Source organism: Pongo pygmaeus, chromosome 13 (genome assembly GCF_028885625.2).
Source record: "Pongo pygmaeus isolate AG05252 chromosome 13, NHGRI_mPonPyg2-v2.0_pri, whole genome shotgun sequence".
Classification (NCBI taxonomy): domain Eukaryota; kingdom Metazoa; phylum Chordata; class Mammalia; order Primates; family Hominidae; genus Pongo; species Pongo pygmaeus.
Genome location: NC_072386.2, coordinates 83,225,079 through 83,249,342, shown reverse-complemented (window position 1 = coordinate 83,249,342; position 24,264 = coordinate 83,225,079). Strand labels below are relative to the sequence as shown.

The 24,264-nt window shown below is 47.3% G+C and overlaps 1 protein-coding gene and 1 long non-coding RNA gene across 5 annotated transcripts in view; one reads left to right on the top strand and one right to left on the bottom strand.

Moving 5' to 3' along the window:
• The window catches only part of FGD3 (FYVE, RhoGEF and PH domain containing 3), a 67,846-nt gene that overhangs the window by 21,333 nt on the left and 22,249 nt on the right, over positions 1-24,264 (bottom strand). For 3 of the 4 annotated variants that reach the window (XM_054500421.2, XM_054500419.2, XM_054500420.2), the window contains exons 4-9: positions 11,933-12,022; positions 10,806-10,942; positions 8,760-8,916; positions 4,563-4,701; positions 3,764-3,822; positions 990-1,136 (exon numbers count right to left, since the gene is read on the bottom strand). In XM_054500421.2, coding sequence (XP_054356396.1) covers positions 990-1,136; positions 3,764-3,822; positions 4,563-4,701; positions 8,760-8,916; positions 10,806-10,942; positions 11,933-12,022 — 729 coding nt within the window. The remainder of the gene's footprint in view (positions 1-989; positions 1,137-3,763; positions 3,823-4,562; positions 4,702-8,759; positions 8,917-10,805; positions 10,943-11,932; positions 12,023-24,264) is intronic. The other variant, XM_054500422.2, reaches the window with a different exon arrangement.
• On the top strand, positions 46-6,825 carry LOC129043646 (uncharacterized). Its single transcript, XR_008504492.1, has 3 exons — positions 46-63; positions 492-1,795; positions 4,510-6,825. It is a non-coding gene; the product is annotated as an uncharacterized LOC129043646 (long non-coding RNA).

Here is a 24,264-nt window from a genome sequence, read left to right as displayed (position 1 = left end):
GGGGTGGGACAAGGGAACTTGGGGGGGTGGGCGGGGGTAGTGATCAAATTGTAACTTGGCCAGGTGAGGTGGCTCACACCTGTAATCCCAGCACTTTGGGTGGGCGGATCACCTGAAGTCAGGAGTTCGAGACCAGACTGGTCAACATGGTGAAACCCCATCTCTACTAAAAATACAAAAATTAGCCGGGCGTGGTGGCGCACGCCTGTAATCCCAGCTACTCAGGAGGCTGAGGCAGGACAACTGCTTGAACCTGGGAGGTGGAGGTTACAGTGAGCCGAGATTGAGCCATTGTACTCCAGCCTGGGCGACGGAGCGAGACTCTGTCTTAAAAAACAAAAACAAAAACAAAAACAAAAACTTGTTCTGTAACTTGATTGTGGTCACAACTGTATTAGTCAAAAGTCAGAATTGTAAAGCAAAAATGAGTTTTAGTTAACGTAATTTTTAAAAACTTAAAAACCTTTTGAAGAAATAATTGTTTATTCAAGGAGAATCAGAAGGTAGAGGAAAATGGAGGAGGAAAGAAGAACCACATCTGTTTCTACTGCGCCATGGCACCCGGGGTGGGTCTCGAATTACACTTCCATCCCACCTTCCCCCTCCCTCCCGGCCAGGGTTTGGCTCAGGAATAGTTGAAACTGTGATTCGCTGCTACAGTTCTCTGTGCTCTCCTGGTTGCTACAAGCTGGAGTCTGCTCATTTCTGGGGAGGAAAGAGGTATTGGCTGTGAGGGATTTAAAAATGAGATATTTGCAGCAAATGGGGAAGAGCCACTGGCAAAAGTTTGGTGTCTGGATGTGGAGGAGGGAGGCTCCCCATGGCTGGGGGAGGGATGCTGAGGGTCTCAGAGGGAGCCAGAGTCCCCAGTAGGAGAGGCCACAGAAGAGCCATGTCCTCGGGCAGCCAGAGCCCTCCTGGCACTGCCCTGGGCTTGAGGCAAATGGCAAGGGAGGCTCTGCGGCTGGGCTGGCAGGGGCCAGGCTCACCAGGAAGAGGTGGCGGTCCTGGGGGGTGCCGTTCTTGGCTGACAGCTTCTGGATTTGGCCCTCCTTGATCAGCTCATTGGCTGGGTTGACAATGTCTTCTTCCCCACCCAGCTGCTCGTACACCTCCAAGAGCTTGTGCATTTTCTCCTGCAAGAGACATGGGACTCAGGCACCAAAGGTCTGTGAGAGTGGCTGGTGACCTAGAAATGCGCTGAGTCCTTCCCTGCAACCGTGGCCCAGAATCCAGAGAGGGCAATGAGCTACTGACAAGGGTGGGAGGGAAAACAGAGTGATGTTTGAGTTGGGTATTGAAGGATGAATAGGAGTTCACCATGTAGAGCATAATAACAATGATAAACAGCAACAGAGCTAACCATTGCTGTGAGCCATGTGCTGTTCTACATGATACATGTTTTAACTCACCTAGTGAGGTGAGTGCCATTGTTATCTTCATTTTACAGACAAGGAAACTGAGGCACAGAGAGGTCAGTTGAGTATCTGAGACCCAGACTCAGACAATCCATGTCACCTTCCCCTGGCCATGGTGACTGGTGGGGCGGTCACATGGGTAACCAGCACCCAGAAGTGCGATGGGACAGGGTCAAAGCTCATGGTCCAGCTCTGAGCCAGACGCCAGTGTAGCAGAACGCAGAGCTGAGCCTGCGGCAACCTCGACAACAGCCACATGTCCAAGTCTGGACCTGCCGTGCCTCGGAAGCCCCATCCTTGGACCTGAGTGATCTCAGCCTGTACACCCTGGAGGCGGCTGGGTTTGGCTGACCCTTCCGTCTCTGGCACCAATGCAGGTAGGTGCAAGTGGGCATAGGGTGTGGGGGGCACTAGAGGAGCCAGCTGCAGAGAGCTTAGAGGAGCAGACTAAGGTAGGGGTGAGGGTCTTTTGACAACTGGGGGAATGGGCAGCTACCTGGTATATACACAGAGGAGCTGGGTGTGCACCTGCCCACTACTGGGGGCTGGGTGTGCAGTTGGTGTGTACCAGTGGGGCTGGGTGTGAACCTGGTACGTACTGGGGAGCTGGGTGTGTAGCTGGTGTGTACCGGGGGGGCTGGGTGTGAACCTGGTATGTACTGGGGAGCTGTGTGTGCAGCTGGTGTCTAACAGTGGAGAAATGCATGCACCTGGCATGTACTGGGAGGGCTGGGCAAGCACCTGGTGTGCACTAAGAGGGCTGGGTGTGTACCTGTCATGTCTTGGGGGGCTGGGTGAGCACAGAGCCAGTCCATGAAGGGACTAATGCAGCTTTAGTGAGTGAATGAATGACAATAACACTGAGCATTGACACTTCCTGCACCAGGCAGGTCCTGTTCTGAGCATTCTATGTAGACTGATTCTTTTTTTTCTTTTTTCCCTACACCTGGTGGCTTACAGGTGTGTGCCACCACGCCTGGCTAATTTTTGTATTTTTAGTAGAGACAGGGTTTCACCATGTTGGCCATGCTGGTCTTGAACTCCTGACCTCAAGTGATTCGCCCGCCTCGGCCTCCCAAAGTGCTGGGATTACACCACGCCTGTCCTTGCTGAGGCTTTTGAACACAGAAGTTGCCATGGGCTCAGGCCATTTAGGGCTGAGTTCCATGGTAACACATGGCCGACACTTTCCGGGGCAGGCCAGGGACCACTTTGTGGGGCAGGACTTGGGGCTGACCCTGGACATGTTGCAGCTCTCACTCTCCTTAGTGTTTTAGGAGTCATGAAACAGCCGTCTTCTGAGAGGCGTGTGAGTTTTGGGTGAAAAGACTCGGATTTGTATAATTAAATGAAACTGCCTAGGGAAAGTACCTGGAACATAATGGATACTTAGAAAACAAAGGAAATTCCTTTTTTTTCCCCTGGTTTTTGTTTGTTATACATTTTTGTTTTTATTATTATTTGAGACAGAGTCTTGCTCTGTTGCCCAGGCTGGAGTGCAGTGGCGTGATCTCGGCTCACTGCAAGCTCCGCCTCCCGGGTTCATGCCGTTCTCCTGCCTCAGCCTCTTGAGTAGCTGGGACTACAGTCGCCTGCCACCACGCCCAATTTTTTTGTATTTTTAGTAGAGACAGGGTTTCACTGTATTAGCCAGGATGGTCTCGATCTCCTGACCTCATGCTCCGCCCGCCTTGGCCTTCCAAAGTGCTGGAATTACAGGCGTGAGCCACCGCGCCTGGCCGTAGAGTGATTCTTTTTTTTTTGAGACGGAGTCTCACTCTGTTGCCCAGGCTGGAGTGCACTGGCACGATCTCGGCTCACTGCAACCTCTGCCTCCTAGGTTCAAGTGATTCTTCTGCCTCAGCCTCCCAAGTAGCTGGGACTACAGGCATACACCACTACGCCCAGCTAATTTTTGTACTTTTAGTAGAGACGGGGTTTCACCATATTGGCTAGGCTGGTCTCGAACTCCTGACCTCGTGATCTGCCCACCTCGGCCTCCGAAAGTGCTGGGATAACAGGAGTGAGCCACTGCGCCCGGCCCGTAGAGTGATTCTTTTACTCTCCACAGATGCCCAGTGAGACAGGCTCTGTCGGGGCTCCCATTTTATAGATGGAGAAACTAAGGCATAGAGTGCTAAATAAGTCCCAAGGACACAGATCTATTATAGCAAGGGGCGGGGCTGTCCAGCTGACCCCCCTGGGGATGGGGTTGGAAGGAGGTGTAAAAGAGTCACTCGTGGAGCCCCCTGAAGGATGGGGGTGAAGGGGCTGGCCCAAAAGGGCCCCTGGCCCTCACTCTTGCTGCACCACCCTGCCGGTTGCCGCCGGAGCCCCACACTCACCACTTTCCGAATAGCGGCATTGGAGTGGTTGGCGGCTGTGGAGATGAGCTCCAAGGACCCTGCAGGAGGAAGACTGGGTTCAGCCTGGGGCCACGGTGGCTCTGTTTTTGCTTGCCTGAGGGGCTCCAGGGCAGCTGCCTCCAGAGAGAGGATCTGTCTCTGCTCTCGGCCTTTCCCAGGGTGCCTGGGCTACTCTAGAGGACTGGCCCAGAGGAAGGCGGTGACCCTGCCTCAGACCCTCCAGACACATCCCTTCTGGGGCCAATACCAGGCAGGGGGCTCCCATGATTCTGCACAGACGCCTGTCCGGGTTGCCTGCCAGCCACACCAGTTGCTGCCCTTGGACCAGGAGCAGCCCCCACCAGCCCCATGAGGCCCATTCCTGAACAGGGCCAGCATTTAGTAGCACCTTCCCCAGACCAATGTCCACCCGCATACTTCAAGCAGGGGAGATTTTTCTCTGCCCTCAAAGACACTAAGTCCCTTCCTGGGCTGCTAGGGGGCTCACTCGTTCTCTCTCTTTCTCTCTCTCTGCCCCTCCTTTCTCTGTCTCTGTGTGTCTCTCTCTCCTCCCCTCCTCTGTCTGTTTCTCCCTCCCTCTCCCTCTCCCTGACGTCTCCCTATCTCTCTCTCTGTCTCCATCTCTCTCCCTCCCCGTCTCTGTCTCTTTCCCTCTGGTCTCTCTGTTTCTCTCTCCCGTACCCCCGTGACCCCACGACTCTCTCTCCCCCCCTCCCCACCCCCAGAGTTCTTGACAGGTGCCCCTGCACCCTCCTGGGAGCCCTTGGCCCCAGCTCACTCTCCGCATCCTTCTGGTCTGGGGCGTCCTGCGGGAGCCTCTTCAGATAGTCCTTGAGCAGCAGCTCGTACCGGGGGACCCTCTGCACGGGCTCCAGCATGTGGTGCTGCAGCGTCAGGTTCCCGCATACCTCCTGCTTCTGTGGGGACAGAGGGAGCATTGGGCACCCCAAGGACGCGTGTGTGGATGCCAGCCCCACCCCGGCTTCTGGCCACCACAGCCCCAGGAAGCTGCCCGGAACTGACTGTCCTTCAAGACATGGCTGGCACAGACCACACTTTACAATGGGGGAAACTGAGGCTCAGAGAGACTGACCAATGGAGCAAGAACTGGAACCCCAGGCAGGCTGGCCCTTGGCCCAGAGCTGGCTCTCTTACACGCATCCTCGGTGGTGAAAATAAATGCCTGGACAGGACTGTCTCCTCCCGTCAAGAGTGGCTTCTCCCCACTCTCACCCATCCGTGGGCCTAAGCAGGACTCCCTCGACCCCTCTGCTGAGAAATCAGGCAGAGCTTTGCCCAACCATCCCCACTGGGAATCAGGCCAGGGCTTGTCCTTATGACTAGAAGCAGCTTGGGGAGTTCTTCTGCAGATTGCTCTCGATGTAAATGCACCAGTGTTCCAATCGGGTGCTGAGACCCTCGCGCTCCACCCGTGCCCAGCTCTGCTCACCGGCTCCCTGTGCCTCCCCTCGCACCCTGCAGCACCTCCTCGCTGCCATGTCTCCATCTGGCATCTGAACCCCAGACACGTGCGCTGAATGCTGCCCACCTGTCACCTCTGTGCTCCCCAGTCGGGTCCTCCTGCCCGGGCCACGTTGCCTCTGCCTCCCCTGACGATGCCCACTGGGCAGCCTGTGAGGGCCTGCTGACTTTGTCGTCCTGCCCACCAGCTTCCCCACCCACCTGCCAGCAACTCGAGGGCCTCAACCACCCTCATCTGGCTCAGGGCCCAGAACAGAACGGCTTCCAGCTCAAATGAGTTCAAAAATGCCTGGGATACAACAGGGTGAGAAACCCAAGTCGACAATCTTCATAAAAACAACTGTTTCTGTCAAGATATTCACATAATCTCCAAGTATCTCCCTACAAGAAACTTTTTTTTTTTTGAGACGGAGTCTCGCTCTGTTGCCTGGGCTGGAGTGCAATGGCACGATCTCGGCTCACTGCAACCTCCGCCTCCCAGGTTCAAGCGATTCTCCTGCCTCAGCCTCCTAAGTAACTGGGATTACAGGTGCACACCACCACACCTGGCTAATTTTTGTATTTTTAGTAGAGATGGGGTTTCACTATATTGGTCAGGCTGGTCTCGAACTCCTGACCTTGTGATCTGCCTACCTCGGCCTCCCAAAGTGCTGGGATTACAGGTGTGAGCCATCGCGCCTGGCTGAAACTTTTTTTTTTTTTTTTTTTGATGGAGTCTTGCTCTGTCGCCCAGCCTGGAGTATAGTGGAGTGATCTTGGCTCACTACAGCCTCCGCCTCCCCAGCTCAAGCAATTCTGTCTCAGCCTCCCAAGTAGCTGGGATTACAGGTATGAGTGCGCCACCACACCCAGCTAATTTTTGTAGTTTTAGTAGAGATAGGGTTTCACTATGTTGCCCAGGCTGGTCTCGAACTTCTGACCTCAGGTGATCCGCCCACCTGGGCCTCCCAAAGTGCTGGGATTACAGGCGTGAGCTACCAAGCGCGGCCAAGAAACTTATTAATAGGGGAAGAAACCCAGCTTCACCTGAAGAGTCGTGACAGACACGCCCTTTATCAAGTGAATATCCCCAGGATTAGGATGCAGAGACTGCGTCACTGGGCAGGACGCAGGGAGAAGAGCACAGCCTCACTCCAGGAAAAGGCACAGCCTCAATCAAACTGTGGACAAACAGCAGAAAAACCCAAGCAGGCAGTCTACAAGTAACTAGGCTGCACCCCTCAAAAAGACAAGGACAGAGGCCTGTTCCAGACCCAAGAGAACAAATACAATAATGAGCGCAATGTGTGGCCCTGGGTTGGGTTATGGATCAGAAAACAAGAACGTTATTGGGACAATCGGTGACATCTGAGTGTGGGCTGCGGAGTAGATAGCACCAGGACGTCAGTGTAAAATCCCTAATTTTGATCACTGTGCTAGGAGTATGCAAGAGAATATCCTTGTTCACATATTTAGTGATAAAGGGTTACGGTGTCTGCAACTTAGTTTCAAAACGCTCAAAAGTCATCATCATCTGTATGAGTTTAGAGAGAATAATAAAGTAAGCCAGACAAAATGTTAATAATGCATAACAATTTGTCATTTTTGCAACTTTCCCATTAAGGTTTAAAGTTATTTCAAAATAAAAGTTTAACGTTTAAAATATGCTTTGAATTAAAGGAAGGAAACCTGCAAAAGGCCATGGGCAACTTGACTGTCACGCGATCCTGTTTTGTCCACACCAGGGCTTCTCAGCCTGGGCACTATGGACATTCGGGTTGGAGAATTCTCTGCGGTGGGCCATCCTGTCTGCTGCAACGTGTTTTGCAGCATCCCCGGACCCCACCCACCAGATGCTGGGTGTACCCAATGTCTGCAGATATGGCCTGGGATCCCCGGGGGGCAAAGTCACCTTCAGGGAATGGCTGGATGGTACTGAGTCCAGGTGGACAGCCCTCCCCACAGCCTGCCTGGCCCTGTGCCCAATCTGCCTAGGATGAGGGGATGCGCAGACCAGTGGCTGGCCTGCAACCGGGACCGTGTCTGCCTCGAGTGTCCCCAGGCAGACGTCATCCAGGACATGGCAGGCGTGATCTCAGCTCACTGCCACCTCTGCCTCTCGGTTCAAGCAATTCTCCTGAATCAGCCTTCATTTCAGAGTAGCTGGGACTATAGGCATGCCACGCCCAGCTAATTTTTGTATTTTTAGTAAAGATGGGGTTATATAGTCTTGGGTAGTGGGAAATGCATTTAAAAATAAGCTTTACATTTTAAGAAGTGGTGAGTGGAGGTACTTAAAAATAAAAAATTCTGGGCCAGGCGCGGTGGCTCACGCCTGTAATCCTAGCACTTTGGGAGGCCAAGGCGGGTGGATCACAAGGTCAGGAGATCAAGACATCCTGGCTAACACGGTGAAACCCCGTCTCTACTAAAAATACAAAAAATTAGCTGGGCGTGGTGGCGGGTGCCTGTAGTCCCAGCTACTCAGGAGGCTGAGGCAGGAGAATGGCGTGAATCTGGGAGGCGGAGCTTACAGTGAACTGAGATTGTGCCACTGCACTCCAGCCTGGGCTACAGAGCGAGACTCCGTCTCAAAAAAAATTAAAAAATAAATGAATAAAAATAAAAAATAAAAAATTCTGTATGGCAAACAACACCACAAAGTTAAAAGATCAGGCTGGGTATGGTGGCTCACGCCTGTAATCCCAGCACTTTGAGAGGACAAGGAGGGCGGATCATGAGGTCAGGCGATTAAGACCATCCTGGCTAACACAGTGAAACCCCATCTCTCCTAAAAATACAAAAAAATTAGCTGGGCGTGGTGGTGGGCGCCTGTATTCCCAGCTGCTCGGGAGGCTGAGGCAGGAGAATGGCGTGAACCCTGGAGGCAGAGGTTGCAGTGAGCCGAGATTGTGTCACCACACTCCAGCCTGGGAGACAGAGTGAGACTCTGTCTCAAAAATAAAATAAAAAAATAAAAGATCAATGGGGGAAAATAATCTGTGACATGCATGACAGAAAGCAGTTGATGTTCTTAGCATATAAAAGCCTTGTGAATCAAGAAGAAAGAGACCAGCCCTATAGGAGACAAGAGCAGCCAGGGCTGTGAGGAGGCTGTTAGCAGAAAGCGAAAAACAAAAAAGCAATGTAACATTTAAACAAAAATGCCTGCACTAGATATCGAGGGACACTGTGCCATCAAGAGACTGTCCTTTGAATTCAGGTTCCATCAGATAATAGCTCGTGATGCTGTAGCTTGCACAGCCTCTTGAGCCATGATTTTCCAATGGGAATGCTGATTCATCTCTGGGAGTTATTGTAAGGCTCAAAGCATCAACAGAGCATCTGGGCACATCCCATAATTTTCCTAATTTTCTCTATGTTCCAAAATTCCAGTAATGTCATATGTTACTTTTTGGAGTAAAATATACATATATATGTTTTTAAAAAATAAAACACTGGGCTCTGTGCATCTTGAGAATATCCGTGTCCACACTCCCACTGCCCGCCTTACCTGGATGCTGTGGACGACGTCTTTAAACAGTGGGGAGCGCTGGGTCCACGTGCTCACCAGCCCTACGGCTCGGTCAAAGTTCTTGACGTACTCGCCGTACATCTTCAGGAATGGGGCCAGCTTCTGCAGGATGTCCCCGAGCCGTGGGTTTGTGTCCCTTTGTGGAGAAATGAATCATCAGAGAAACAGCTGGGTGCAATGGGGGCTCTGAGGTTAGTGGACATGAACTCCACCAGGGGAGTGTGGGGTGGAGGCCAGCTCGGTGTGATGGTGAGCAAACTGTTCACCCTCTCTGAGCCTTAGCTTCCTCCCCTATGTCATGTAGAGTAGAAAATAGTTAACTGGGCACTTAAATGAAAGATGCCTGTAAAACAGTTAAAAGTGCAAGCTGCAAGCTTAGAACCAGTGACCCAGACACAGGAGATAACAGTAGTAGCAGAATCGCTTGAATGATGAACCACAGTTATCAAAGAGAACCAACAAAATACCATTATGCTCCTTTTAAATGGGCAAAGATTAGAAACAACGGTTCTATCCAATGCTGGCGAAGTCCTGGGGAAAGTAGCTCTTTGTAGTACTGATAATGAAAAAAGCTGCTTTGGACAGGGATTTGCAAATAATTTTCAAGAAACAGAAAAATATACTAATCGTCTTTGACCTTAGGACTGTTTCAAAAAGAAAGAAAAAAGCCACAGGCACAAAGCCATCACTAAGGCGTGACTGTGAACTGCACTCATACATTTAATTAAAGGTCCAGGCCGGGTGCGGTGGCTCATGCCTGTAATCCAGCACTTTGGGAGGCTGAGGTGGGCGGATCACGAGGTCAGGAGATGGAGACCATCCTGGCCAACACGGTGAAACCCCGTCTCTACTAAAAAAAAAATACAAATAATTAGACGGGCGTGGTGGCGGGCGCCTGTAGTCCCAGCTACTTGGGAGGCTGAGGCAGGGGAATGGCGTGAACCCAGGAGGCAGAGCTTGCAGTGAGCCGAGAGCGCGCCACTGCACTCCAGCCTGGGCGACAGAGTGAGACTCTGTTTCAAAAAAAAAAAAAAAAGTCCAAAGGGCAGAGTGGCTAAGTCATTGGACCCCTGTGCTGTTATAAAAGTTGCAGAGGAGGTCACACATGCACTCATGAGTTAGCAGTCTCCAGGGCCTTGCAGGAGAAAACCTGTCTCTACCAAGCATGGATTTTTGTCAGCCAGAAGGCTGCATCCAGTCCTGACTGCCTCGGGGACACAATGTAACCTGTTCGGCAGCTGGACCATGTCCTTGTACAGATTTATAAACTGACACAGCCCTCCCTGAGCAACAGGTGAAAGGACTCCCCCCGGCCTCCCATTCCAGTCAAGCCTCTGTGGTCTCCTGGGTTGCAGCTTGGAGAATGGGCTTGTGGAACACAGAAGGGCCAGGCTCCTGATGCAGAGGGAAGCTGGGCCTGCAAAGGACGCAGGCAGCAGAGACCCTAAGTCAAACAGCAGTGGCACCCAGAATGAGGGGAAACGCAACATGCAACGTGGGGAACTGATGAGTCTGGGGGCTAGCCTGGGATGTTTCATGAATTGTGACTTGCACTAAGCTGTCCCTCTGCTAATGAACAGAAGCAGCAGTGAGACAGAGGGACAGGCCACAGGGACAGCAGGAGGAGGATCTGAGGTCCACTGTTGAGAGGGAAAAACAGCATTTTTAAAACAAAGATGGAGTATAAGCTAGGAGGGAAAAGAAAACCAACTAGCACTATCCACTGTGTGGTGTTTCCAGATGTCAAATCTCATTTTAGTTTCAGAGCCCCAAGTGGGGCGTTAAAAGCCCTTCATTCCGCATCATCTGCTTTCTCAGGAACTAAGCCTTGGAGACCGTAAGTGGCCGGTCAAGGTCACCAACCAGGAAGGGGTGGAGTCTGGATCGGACCCAGGACCGTGCAGAGAAGGGAGGCGCCCAGCCACCATGAGACAGTACCCCAGCACTTGCCTGGCTCTCAGGCACATGAACCCAGGTCTAGAGACCACTTGAGGGGCCCCATGGGCATCCGCAGATGGTACTCACCACTCCTCCGTGATCCGCGTCTTCAGCTCCGGCAGCAGGAACTGCCCGTGGAAGCGGTGGATGGAAGAGATGTTAGAGAATATGCCCATGATGACTTCTGGAGGGATCCCCACATCCGTCAGCCTGGTGCAGAAAACCTGAGCACAGAAAAGCCCACGTGTGGCCAGTGAGCCTCTTCTTCCACTGAGCACAGTTGCCGCCCTGCTTCGGCCACTGGTGAGGGCGCTTGGGAGGGGCCGCTGCTGCCACGTTGTGTTTTCTTAATGAATTTCAGAATTATCGTCCTCCCTTTTCATCGAACTGGTTCAGACAACCTCATGGTCTTAATGCAAGCTCACTTATGACTTACGGATGTGGGTGAGGCAGGGACAGTCCCCTGAGGACAGGGAATGACATCTTTCCTCAGCCACCTCTCATGCAAAATGGAAGGTTCAGACTTCCTTTTCTTTCTCGTGAGGTAAAAACAGCAGCAGTACCATCTGTCAAAACCCCAGCTTCCATGGGTGCTTTATTTCCTGTGCTCATAAACCCCACGTTGTCATGTGGATAGAGATGAGTGGCAAACCCTGTCCCAAGTACTTATGCAGAAAAACATCCAGAAGCCATTTACATGCTCAGATCATGCAGCTGCCTAGAAGAAATGTCCCACAGGTGACTTGGCAAAGCCTTTTCCTCAGAGCTACAAGCACTGAAAACAAAAAATAAGTTTCTAGGACGGGCGTTGTGGCTCACACCTGTAATCCCAGGACTTTGGGAGGCTGAGGCTCGTGGACCACCTGAGGTCAGGAGTTCAAGACCAGCCTGATAAATATGGTGAAACCCTGTCTCTACTATAAATACAAAAATTAGCTGGGCGTGGTGGCGTGTGCCTGTAGTCCCAGCTACTCAGGAGGCTGAGATAGGAGAATTGCTTGAACCCGAGAGGCGGAGGTTGCAGTGAGCTAAGATCGCGCCACTGCACTCCAGCCTGGGTGACAGAGTGAGACTTTGTCTCAAAAAAAAAAAAAAAGTTTGTAGACCAGACTTAAATTTGTCTGAGTTTTAGTATTTAAGTCATTCATACTGCACCTATAATGCCCAGCCAATGCTAAGAGATACTGAAACTGCCCCCAAGCCATGTGGGCTACCTGGTCCAGCAGGTGCAGCCGCTTCACATAGGTCTCCTCGGTGTGCAGGAGCTCCTGGGCAATGTGGAGAAGCTTCTGGGGGCCAGAGTGCTGTGGAGAGAAGAGATGCAGCTCACCTGGGGAAGATGAGCCTTGGGGAATCGGCACCTAACGGGCTGCCACTGTGTGCAGGAGAACAAGGGGCCACGGGGGTGGCAGGAGGCCACTGAGGCAGGAGGGGCCACTGTGGTGGCGATGTGGTGCTCAGTTCTCGTAGATGGGCCTTTGACTACAGAGCAGTTGCAGCGACCACGTCAAAATATATTGCACAGTGATGTCAGCAAGATGATGGACTAAACAGCTCTCAGCCCTCCTTCTGCTCAGAGACATAAGGTTAACAACAATATATGGGCCAGAACACCTGTGTGAGAATTCCAGAGACCAGCTGAGAAGCTACAGCACCCAAGCCATTATAAAGCCAAGAAAAGATTTCAGTAAAAGGTGTAGGGAAATTGGTGATGTTTGGCAGGCTTGTCTTAGTCCATTTTACCTGCTCTACATGCGTACCACCATGTCCAGCTAGTTTTTTTCTATTTTCGTTTTGTAGAGATGAGGTTTTGCCATGTTGCCCAGGCTGGTTTTGAACTCCTGGACTCAACCTGTCTGTCCGCCTCAGCCTCCCAAAGTGCTGGGATTACAAGTGTGAGCCACTGTGCCTGGCCTCCTCCTGTTTTTGACATCGGGCAGGCTAACAAACCTCTGTAAGTTTCAGTGACCCCAAATGCAAAACAGCAGCGTCACCACCTAGTACCTACATCACAGGGATGTTATGAGGATTGAGTGGAACAACACATATGAAACACTTCATGCAGGACAGGGCACAGAGTATGAGCTAATCAAAGCTGGAAATCATCACTATGGAAATTTTCACTGAAAATGCCTGAGACTGGGTAATTTCTAAACAAAAGAAGTTTATTTCTCACACTTCTGAGGGTTGATCTCTGCTTCCAAGATGGTGGCCTGAACACTATCCCCTCACATAGTGGAAGCAGTAGAAGAGAAAAAGGGACATTAAGGCTGTGTCTTCACATGGTGGAAGAGCAGAGAGCAAACCCATGAACTTTCTCTTTTATAAAGGCCCTAATGCTATTCATGATGGCTCTGACCTCATTACTTAATCACCTCCTGAAGGCCCTATTGTGGCAGTCCAGTTCTCCCTGACAATCACATAGACAGGACTGCATGACAGTCACACAGACAGATTTCCACAGCATGGCCTTAACATGGAGCAAGTAGTTAAACCTAGGGAAATCAGTGCCCAGACATCAAAGCTAGAAATAAAACACAGTCAGTAGGAGCCTTGCATAAGCTTCTCCCTAACCTGGAGCAAGTCAAAATAATGGAGGCAGTCTTACATTCCTAGTGCCAGGACCCGTCTTGGGTCAACGGAATCTGAGACAAGTCAAGGTAACAGAGACAGCTGTTTAAATAGATTCATTGGAGAGTCTAAGGCGGCTCTCCAGACCAAGCTGTAAAGAAGATAATATAGAAATAATCACTCCAGTACCACAGTAGACAGGCCTTGAAGGTACTGGGGCTCTTTTAATCAGACTTAGCAAGCATTTTTTGCCTCTGACCTTCTAGATGAAACAAAATTAGCTACAAAGAAACAGAAAAATGTAGCCCAATCAAAGGAAAAAAATAAAATACTTCAAAACTGATCTTAAGGAAACACAGATCTATGAGCTGCTTGAGAAAAAAACATAGAAATAGTTGTCATAAAGATGCTCAATGAGATAAAAGAGAACAGATAGATGACTTTAAAAAAAATCAGGAAATGATGCATGAACAAAGTGAGAATATCAACAAAGAGATAGAAACTATTAAAAAGGACAAACCAGACATTCTGGAGCTGAAATACACTTTAATTGAACCGACAAATTTTTAAGAGGGGTTTGACAGCAGACTTGATCAGGCAGAAGAAAAACTCGGCAAACTTGAAGAGAGGTCATTTGAAATCATAGAGTCAGATAAGAAAAAAAAAAAGAAAGAAAGAAGAGCAAGGAGAGCCTAAGGGATGTATGGGCCACTATCAAGTAGATCAATATATGCACTTGTAAGTTCCAAAGGAGAAGAGAGAGAAGGGGGCAAAGAGTTTATTTACAGAAATAATGGCTGAAAATTTCCCAAATTTGAGGAAAGCAATGGACTTAAAAATTCAAGACTCTCAAAGATCTCCAACTGGGGTAAATCAACAGAGAACCATACCAAGACACATTATAATTATATAACTGTCTAAAGTCAAATACAAAGAAAATCTTGAAAGCAGTGAGAGAAAAATAATTTGTCTCATGTAAGGGGTCTTCCATAAGATTATGAGAGGATTTGTCAGTGGTAACTTTGCAAACCAGAAGGCAGAGGGAGGATACATTCAAAGTGCTGAAAGAAAAAAAACTGTCAACAAAGAATATTGTATTTGATAAAACTGTTCTTCAAAAATGGAGAAATAAACACTTTTCCAGTTAAACAAAAGCTGAGGGAGTTCTTTGCCATTAAATGTGCTCTAAAATAAAAAAGATTAAGGAGTACTTTATGTTGAAACAAAAGGATGGTAAAAAGCAACACAAAACCACAGGATAATATAAGGTTCTTCAGTAAAGGTGAACACATGGATAAATACAATAATTTGTACTATTATCCTTTTGGTGCATAGAATTCAAATCACAAAAACATTTAAACATTTAAATCTATATGAATAAATAAAGATGAATTCATGACATCAATCAGAGCAGGGAGAGGGAGGTGGAATTGTAAAAGAGTAGAGTTTTTGCATGTGATTGAAGTTGTTATTAGTTTAAAATAGAATGCTATAACTTTAAAATGTTTTATGTAATTGCAATGGTAAGCACAAATAAAATATCTATAGATAAAAGAGGAAATGAGAAAGAAATAAAAGCATATCACTACAAAAATAAAATCAATGAAACACAAAGAAAGATAGTAAGAGAGTAAAGGAGGGACACAAAAAACCTAAAAGACATCCAGAAAACAACCAGATGGCAGTAGTAGGTCCTTTCCTATCAGTAACTACTTTAAATGTAAACGGATTAAACTTCCCAATCAAAAGACATATTGGCAGCCAGGCGTGGCGGCTCACACCTGTAATCCCAGCACTTTGAGAGGACAAGGCGGGGGGATCATGAAGTCAGGAGTTTGAAACGAGCCTGACCAACATGGTGAAACCCCATCTCTACTAAAAATACAAAAATTAGCTGGGCATGGTGGTGGGCACCTGTAATCCCAGCTACTCAGGAGGCTGACGCAAGAGAATCGCTTGAACCTGGGAGGCGGAGGTTACAGCGAGCTGAGATTGTGCCACTGCACTCCAGACTGGGAAACAGAGCGAGACTCTGTCTTTAAAAAAAAAAAAGAGGTTCCAAGATGGCTGAATAGGAAAAGCTCCAGTCTGCAGCTCCCAGCATAAGCAATGCATTAGACGGGTGATTTCTGCATTTCCGATTGAGGTACTGGGTTGATCTCACTCGGGCTTGTCAGACAGTGGGTGCAGCCCATGGAGCAGGGTGGGGCATTGCCACACCCGGGAAGCACAAGGGGTTGGGGAATTCCCTTTCCTAGCAAAGGGAAGCTGTGACAGACAGTACCTGGAAAATCGAGACACTCCCACCCTAATACTGTGCTTTTCCAATGGCCTTAGTAAACGGCACACCAGGAGATTATATCCTGCACCTGGCTCAGAGGGTCCCATGCCCACGGAGCCCCACTCACTGCTTGCACAGCAGTCTGAGATGGAACTGCAAGGCAGCAGCAAGGCTGGGGGAGGGGCGTCCACCATTGCTGAGGCTTGAGTGGGTAAACATAGCGGCCGGGAAACTTGAACTGGGTGGAGCCCACCACAGCTCAAGGAAGCCTGCCTGCCTCTGTAGACTCCACCTCTGGGGGTAGGGCATAGCTGAACAAAAGGCAGCAGAAACTTCTGCAGACTTAAACATCCCTGTCTGACAGCTTTAAAGAGAGTAGTGCTTCTCCCAGCACAGAGTTTGAGATCTGAGAACGGACAGACTGCCTCCTCAAGTGGGTCCCTGACCTCCCGAGTAGCTTAACTGGGAGACACTTCCCAGTAGGGGCCGACTGACACCTCATACAGCCAGGTGCCCCTCTGAGGCAAAGCTTCCAGAAGAAGGATCAGACAGTAACATTTGCTGTTCTGCAATATTTGCTGTTCTGCAGCCTCCACTTGTGATACCCAGGCAAACAGGGAGTGGACCTCCAGCAAACTCCAACAGACCTGCAACTGAGGGTCCTGACTGTTAGAAAGAAAACTAACAAACAGAAAGGACATCCACACCCAAACCCCATCTGTACGTCACCATCATCAAAGACCAAAGGTAGATAAAACCACAAAGATGGGGAGAAACCAGAGCAGAAAAGCTGAAAATTCTAAAAATCAGAGCACCTCTTCTCCTCCAAAGGAATGCAGCTCCTTGCCAGCAACGGAACAAAGCTGGAAGGAGAGTGACTTTGGCGAGTTGACAAAAGTAAGCTTCAGACGATTGGTAATAACAAACTTCTCCAAGCTAAAGGAGGATGTTTGAACCCATCACAAAGAAGCTAAAAACCTTGAAAAAAGGTTAGATGAATGGCTAACTAGAATAACCAGTGTAGAGAAGTCCTTAAATGACCTGATGGAGCCGAAAACCATGGCAGGAGAACTATCTGATACATGCACAAGCTTCAGTAGCCGATTTGATCAAGTGGAAGAAAGGGTATCAGTGATTGAATATCAAATGAATGAAATGAAGTGAGAAGAGGAGTTTAGAGAAAAAAGAGTAAAAAGAAACAAACAAAGCCTCCAAGAAATATGAAACTGTGTGAAAATACCAAACCTGTGTCTGATTGGTGTACCTGAAATTGACGGGGAGAATGGAACCAAGTTGGAAAACACTCTGCAGGATATTATCCAGGAGAACTTCCCCAACCTCGTGAGGCAGGCCAACATTCAAATTCAGGAAATACAGAGAACGCCACAAAGATACTCCTCGAGAAGAGCAACCACAAGACACATAATTGTCAGATTCACCAAAGTTGAAATGAAGGAAAAAATGTTAAGGGCAGCCAGAGAGAAAGGTTGGGTTATCCACAAAGGGAAGCCCATCAGACTAACAGCGGATCTCTTGGCAGAAACTCTACAAGCCAGAAGACAGTGGGGGCCAATATTCAACATTCTTAAAGAAAAGTATTTTCAATCCAGAATTTCATATCCAGCCAAACAAAGCTTCACAAGTGAAGGAGAAATAAAATCCTTTACAGACAAACAAATGCTGAGAGGTTTTGTCACCACCAGGCCTGCCTTACAAGAGGTCCTGAAGGAAGCACTAAATACGGAAAGGAACAACCAGTACCAGCCACTGTAAAAATGTGCCAAATTGTAAACACCATCAATGCTAGGAAGAAACTGCATCAACTAATGAGCACAATAACCAGCTAACATCGTAATGACAGGATCAAATTCACACATAACAATATTAACCTTAAATGTAAATGGGCTAAATGCTCCAATTAAAAGACACAGACTAGCAAATTGGATAAAAAGTCAAGACCCATCAGTGTGCCGTATTCAAGAGACCCATCTCACGTGCAGAGACACACATAGGCTCAAAATAAAGGGATGGAGGAAGATCTATCAAGCAAATGGAAAACAAAAAAAAGCAGGGGTTGCAATCCTAGTCTCTGATAAAACAATCTTTAAACCAACAAAGATCAAAAGAGACAAAGAAGGCCATTGCATAATGGTAAAGGGACCAATTCAACAAGAAGAACTAACTATCCTAAATATATATGCACCCAATACAGGAGTACCCAGATTCATAAAGCAAGTCCTTAGAGACCTACAAAGAGACTTAGACTCCCACACAATAATAATGGGAGACTTTAACACCCCATTGTCAACATTAGACAGATCAACAAGACAGAAAGTTAAAAGGATATCCAGGAATTGAACTCAGCTCTGCACCAAGTGGACCTAATAGACATCTACAGAACTCTACACCCGAAATCAACAGAATATACATTCTTCTCAGCACCACATCACACTTATTCCAAAATAGACCACATAGTTGGAAGTAAAGCACTCTTCAGCAAATGTAAAAGAACAAAAATTATAACAAACTGTCTCTCAGACCACAGTGCAATCAAACTAGAACTCAGGATTAAGAAACTCACTCAAAACCGCTCAACTACATGGAAACTGAACAACCTGCTCCTGAATGACTACTGGGTACATAACAAAATGAAGGCAGAAATAAAGATGTTCTTTGAAACCAATGAGAACAAAGACACAACATACCAGAAGCTCTGGGACACATTTAAAGCAGTGTGTAGAGCGAAATTTATAGCACTAAATGCTCACAAGAGAAAGCAGGAAAGATCTAAAATTGACATCCTAACATCACAATTAAAAGAACTAGAGAAGCAAGAGCAAACACATTCAAAAGCTAGCAGAAGGCAAGAAATAACTAAGATCAGAGCAGAACTGAAGGAGATAGAGACACAAAAAACCCTTCAAAAAAGTTAATGAATCCAGGAGCTGGTTTTTTTAAAAGATCAACAAAATTGATATACTGTTAGCAAGACTAATAAAGAAGAAAAGAGAGAAAAATCAAATGGATGCAATAAAAAATGATAAAGAGGATATCACCACCGATCCCACAGAAATACAAACTACCATCAGCGAACACTATAAACACCTCTATGCAAATAAACTAGAAAATCTATAAGAAATGGATAAATTCCTGGACACATACACCCTCCCAAGACTAAACCAGGAAGAAGTTGAATCCCTGAATAGACCAATAACAGGTTCTGAAATTGAGGCAATAATTAATAGCCTACCAACCAAAAAAAGTCCAGGACCAGAAGGATTCACAGCTGAATTCTACCAGAGGTACAAAGAGGAGCTGGTACCATTCCTTCTGAAACTATTCCAATCAATATAAAAAAAGGTTATCCTCCCTATTTCATTTTATGAGGCCAACAACATCCTGATACCAAAGCCTGGCAGAGACACAACAAAAAAAAGAGAATTTTAGACCAATATCCCTGATGAACATTGATACAAAAATCCTCAGTAAAATACTGGCAAACCAAATCCAGCAGCACAGCAAAAGGCTTATCCATCACCATCAAGTTGGCCTTATCCCTGGGATGCAAGGCTGGTTCAATATACACAAATCAATAAACGTAATCCATCATATAAACAGAACCAAAGACAAAAACCACATGATTATCTCAATAGATGCAGAAAAGGCCTTCAACAAAATTCAACAGCCCTTCATGCTAAAAACTCTCGATAAACTAGATATTGATGGGACATATCTCAAAATAATAAGAGCTATTTATGACAAACCAACAGCCAATATCATACTGAATGGGCAAAAACTGGAAGCACTCCCTTTGAAAACTGGCACAAGACAGGGATGCCCTCTCTCACCACTCCTATTCAACATAGTGTTGGAAGTTCTGGCCAGGGCAATCAGGCAAGAGAAAGAAATAAAGCGTATTCAATTAGGAAAAGAGGAAGTCAAATTGTCCCTGTTTGCGGATGACATGATTGTATATGTAGAAAACCCCATCATCTCAGCCCAAAATCTCCTTAAGCTGATAAGCAACTTCAGCAAAGTCTCAGGATACAAAATCAATGTGCAAAAATCACAAGCATTCCTTTACACCAATAGCAGACAAACAGAGAGCCAAATCATGAGTGAACTCCCATTCACAATTGCTTCAAAGGGAATAAAATACCAGGAATCCAACTTATAAAGGATGTGAAGGACCTTTTCAGGAGAACTACAAACCACTGCTCAACGAAATAAAAGAGGACACAAACAAATGGAAGAACATTCCATGCTCGTGGATAGGAAGAATCAATATTGTGAAAATGGCCATACTGCCCAAGGTAATTTATAGATTCAATGCCATCCCCATCAAGCTACCAATGACTTTCTTCACAGAATTGGAAAAAACTACTTTAAAGTTCATATGGAACCAAAAAAGAGCCCTCATTGCCAAGACAATTCTAAGCCAAAAGAACAAAGCTGGAGGCATCATGCTACCTGACTTCAAACTATATTACAAGGCTGCAGTAACCAAAACAGCATGGTACTGGTACCAAAACAGAGATATAGACCAATGCAACAGAATGGAGCCCCCGAAAATAATACCACACATCTACAACAATCTGATCTTTGACAAACCTGACTAAAACAAGCAATGGGGAAGGATTCCCTATTTAATAAATGGTACTGGGAAAACTGGCTAGCCATATGTAGAAAGCTGAAACTGGACCGCTTCCTTACATCTTGTTGCCCGCACCACCATGCCCAGCTAACTTTTTAATTTTTTTGTATAGACAAGGTCTCACTATGTTGCTCAAGCTGGTCTTGAATTCCTTGGCTCAAGCAGTCCTCCCACCTCAGCCTCCCAAAGTTCTGGGATTACAGGTGTGAGCCACTAAACCTAGCTGATGTGATCTTATATATAGAAAGCCTACATTGTATCACAAAACTCTTAGAACTGATCAACAAACTTCATAAAGTTGAAGGGCACAAAATCAATATATGAACAACAGTAGTGTTTCTATACACAAACAACAAACTAGCTGAAAAAGAAATCAAGAAGGCAATCTTATATACAATAACTGCAAAATAAATACCTAGGAATACATTTAATGAAGGAGGTAAAAAATAAAAACCTCTACAAGGTGCGAAAGGAAAAAAAAAAAAACACAGGACCCCAATTCATGATGCCAAAAGAAAAAAATTAAGCTGAAAGCTGAGTCATGCAAGAAACTGCCTTTCCTTTTGTTCCTAAGCAGACAGCTATAGATGAAAGGTTAAATATCTCCACAGGTGGCTGCCCTACGTTTACCTCATCTTATGTAAAGTGCCGATTTACTGAGAACCAGATGAATACATAATTGACTATTCGCCTACTGGCTCCTTTTCTCTTGCAACATGTGGATTAACATACCTTCCCTTTCTCCCCTCCAGCCCACTTTTCCCCTTTAAATACTGAAGCCTTCAAAGTCCTCTTTGGAGAAAGGCACAGGCCACAGACAGTTTTTCTATGATTCCATGTTTATTTCTTCCAAGCATGACCTCAACCTTGGCAAAATAAACTTCTAAATTGGTTGAAACCAGTCTCAGATACTTTTTGGTTTACAAAAGAAAACTAAAAAACACTGATGAGGCCAGGTGTGGTGGCTCACGCCTGTAATTCCAGCACTTTGGGAGGCCAAGGTGGGTGGATGAAGAGGTCAGGGGTTGGCCAGGCGAGGTGGATCATGCCTGTAATCCCAGCACTTTGGGAGGCTGAGGCGGGTGGATCTTGAGGTCAGGAGATCAAGACCATCCTGGCTAACATGGTGAAACCCCGTCTCTACTAAAAACACAAAAATTATCCAGGTGTGGTGGCAGGCATCTGTAGTCCCAGCTACTCGGGAGGCTGAGGCAGGAGAATCACTTGAACCTGGGAGGCAGAGGTTGCAGTGAGCCTAGACTGCGCCCTTGCACTCCAGCCTGGGTGACAGAGCAAGACTCCATCTCAAAAACAAAACAAAACAAAAAAACACTGATGAAAGAAATTGAAGTGGATAATGTTTCATGAAAGGGCTGTGCATGCAGAGATCCCTAAATGCTGAAGGAGTTGAGGAACCAAAGAACAAGGCAGACTAATGTAGTTTCTCGGCAGAGGGTGATTTATTGGGGAACTTACAGACAGGAGCATGGTCTTGGGTGGCCACAAAACAGGTAGATCTTCACACTGTCAACCCTCAAATCCAGGACTTATATGCCATAGGGAAAGGGTATACAGTGCTTCAGAAGGAGTGTGTAGAACATTGAAATCAACCCCTCAGGGAAAGACAAGAATGTTGTATTTATCATAGCCTAAGGGCAGGATTTATGGTAAGTACGTGTTTATGATAACATCAAGGTTGTCATGACCTAAGGTTAAGATTTACAGTAAGTTCTTGCTCTTATATAAGGAACAGTAATAAGATAGAAATCTTAGAGGCATTCCTGGAACTATGATTAATCAGAAGTCAACATGGCAGATTAGTGTAAGGTAGGTAGCCAGGCAGACATGAGCAGGGGAGCAGGGGCCCCGCCACACCAGGAATATCAGGTGATGGTCTTGATAGATGCAGGAGGCAGATAAGAAAGGGTCCCTGGAGAATCTCCAACCTGCCCCACAAGCATTTATGCCAGATGTTTTTGTGTAGGTAAGGGAACCTGGGCAGGGTCTTGCCTGGGCATGCCCACAATGGACTGGAGGCCCACAGGTACTGGGGAAATGGGGTGGAGCTACCAGGAATTCGTGCCTTATGCAGGGGAGAAGCCTGGCTTCTTCAACTAGTGTGTGGTGGCCTGGTATTCAATCTGTGAGGTGGGAGCCTGTTGGCAGGACCCCCTCTTTCTTTGCTGAGAGCTTTGTTTTTGTCTAATAAATCCGCCCTCCTCACCCTTCAATGTGTCCTAATTTTTCCTGGTAATGAGACAAGAACCCGGATTTTAGCTGAACTAAGGAGCAAAAAATCCTGCATTGGTCAGGTGGTTGCTAAACAGCCTCTCTAAAATAATAACTGGTTGCAGCCAGCACCAGGGAAAGGCAGTCTCCCAATAGATAGAAAAACCTGAAACAGATAATCAGCTTCCTGATAAGATCTCAAGAGTTGGATAAATGGGCTCATGCATGCGCGCTAAGGGGTGAAATGGTGAAGTGTAATTGGTATATGACCTTCTAGGAACACTTGACAGGTACAGGAAGAACAGCTCAAGTGAGCATGCTCACAACTCCAGTAAACACACTACACATATGGCCCCTCCCAAGGGCTGGTGGGCCACTGGGCATGCAGACAGCCCACCACACGAAAGAATCAGGGGAGAAGAGATGTAACTCCCTGGAAGCATGCCAGTGCAGAATACCCCAAGTCAAAGGTTAAACGGAGCACTTGAATCTCTCAAGTCAGAGAGGAGGGACCTTGGAGTCTGCACTGAGTAGAATTGAGGCACCCATGGCCCTCCTAGACAGGAGGCTCATGAGAGTGGTAGGGCTAAAGCCTAACACCGTGCAATGTCTGTTGTTTCCTCTGCCTTTTCTTTCTTTTTTTTTTTTTTTGAGACAGAGTCTCGCTCTGTCGTCCAGGCTGGAGTGCAGTGGTGCTATCTCGGCTCTCTGCAAGCTCCGCCTCCTGGGTTCACACCATCCTTCTGCCTCAGCCCCCCAAGTAGCTGGGATTACAGGCACCCACCACCACGCTTAGCTAATTTTTTGTATTTTTAGTAGAGATGGGGTTTTACCGTGTTAGCCAGGATGGTCTCGATCTCCTGACCTCATGATCCGACCACCTCGGCCTCCCAAAGTGCTGGCATTACAGGCGTGAGCTACTGCACACAGCCTCCTCTGCTTTTTCAACTAAAATTGGTTCTTTTCCAAAAACCCATACTGCCTATTCTCCTGTTTTCTCTGTGTGTATTCTGAAATGGCTTGTGCACTCACTAGACTGTCTACCTCGGAGGCAAGTCTGCCTCTTTGTTTTCACTTTGTATGTCGCTGGACTTCTTAAACACACACTCCCTGTTATTCATGCACTCATGGCTCTTGCTGAATTTGTGTGGCAGCAAAGACACAGGCTCCCTTGGGGATACGCCATGAGATTTATACTTGTTTTTACCCTACCAGCTCGGATGACCTCTTACCCTTCCCCTGACTACTGGCACATGGCCAGGACAGACACTAATTGGAACCCTGGCTCTGCCAGCTCCTTCTGACTTACCATGTGCTTTTCATTCCTGTTATGCCCCAGGGCCAAGTTTTCCAGTGGCTTTTGAAGCAGTTTGTCTGCGGGCACAGGGCCTCACTCTGTGGTCCTTTAAGGATCCTGCCTACTTGCTTTTTTGAGTTAGCACCTTTTTGGGATAAGGGAACATTCTTCCTTTGCCATTATAAGTTCTTACCCCAAGCCCTAAGTCCTCCAGAGGTTCTTCTTTTATGTCAACGGGGAAAATAAACATTGCCCTCTCAAATGGAAGGGCTGCTATTTTTGTAAGCATATAAAGGCTTTCCATGAGTATTCCTCTCACCTCCTCCCACTTCCTCCTGTAGCCTCCATTTCTCTAATCACTTCCACACCCCTCTCAACATGCATCAAGACCTTCAAGGTCATATTCAAAGGCAGTGGAGTCAGCCCCCTTGTGGCAGTTAGCTGAAAAACAGGCTTCTCATCTACTTAAAGAACATGAGAAATGGGACTCTGAGAAAAGAGATCATCATTTTGT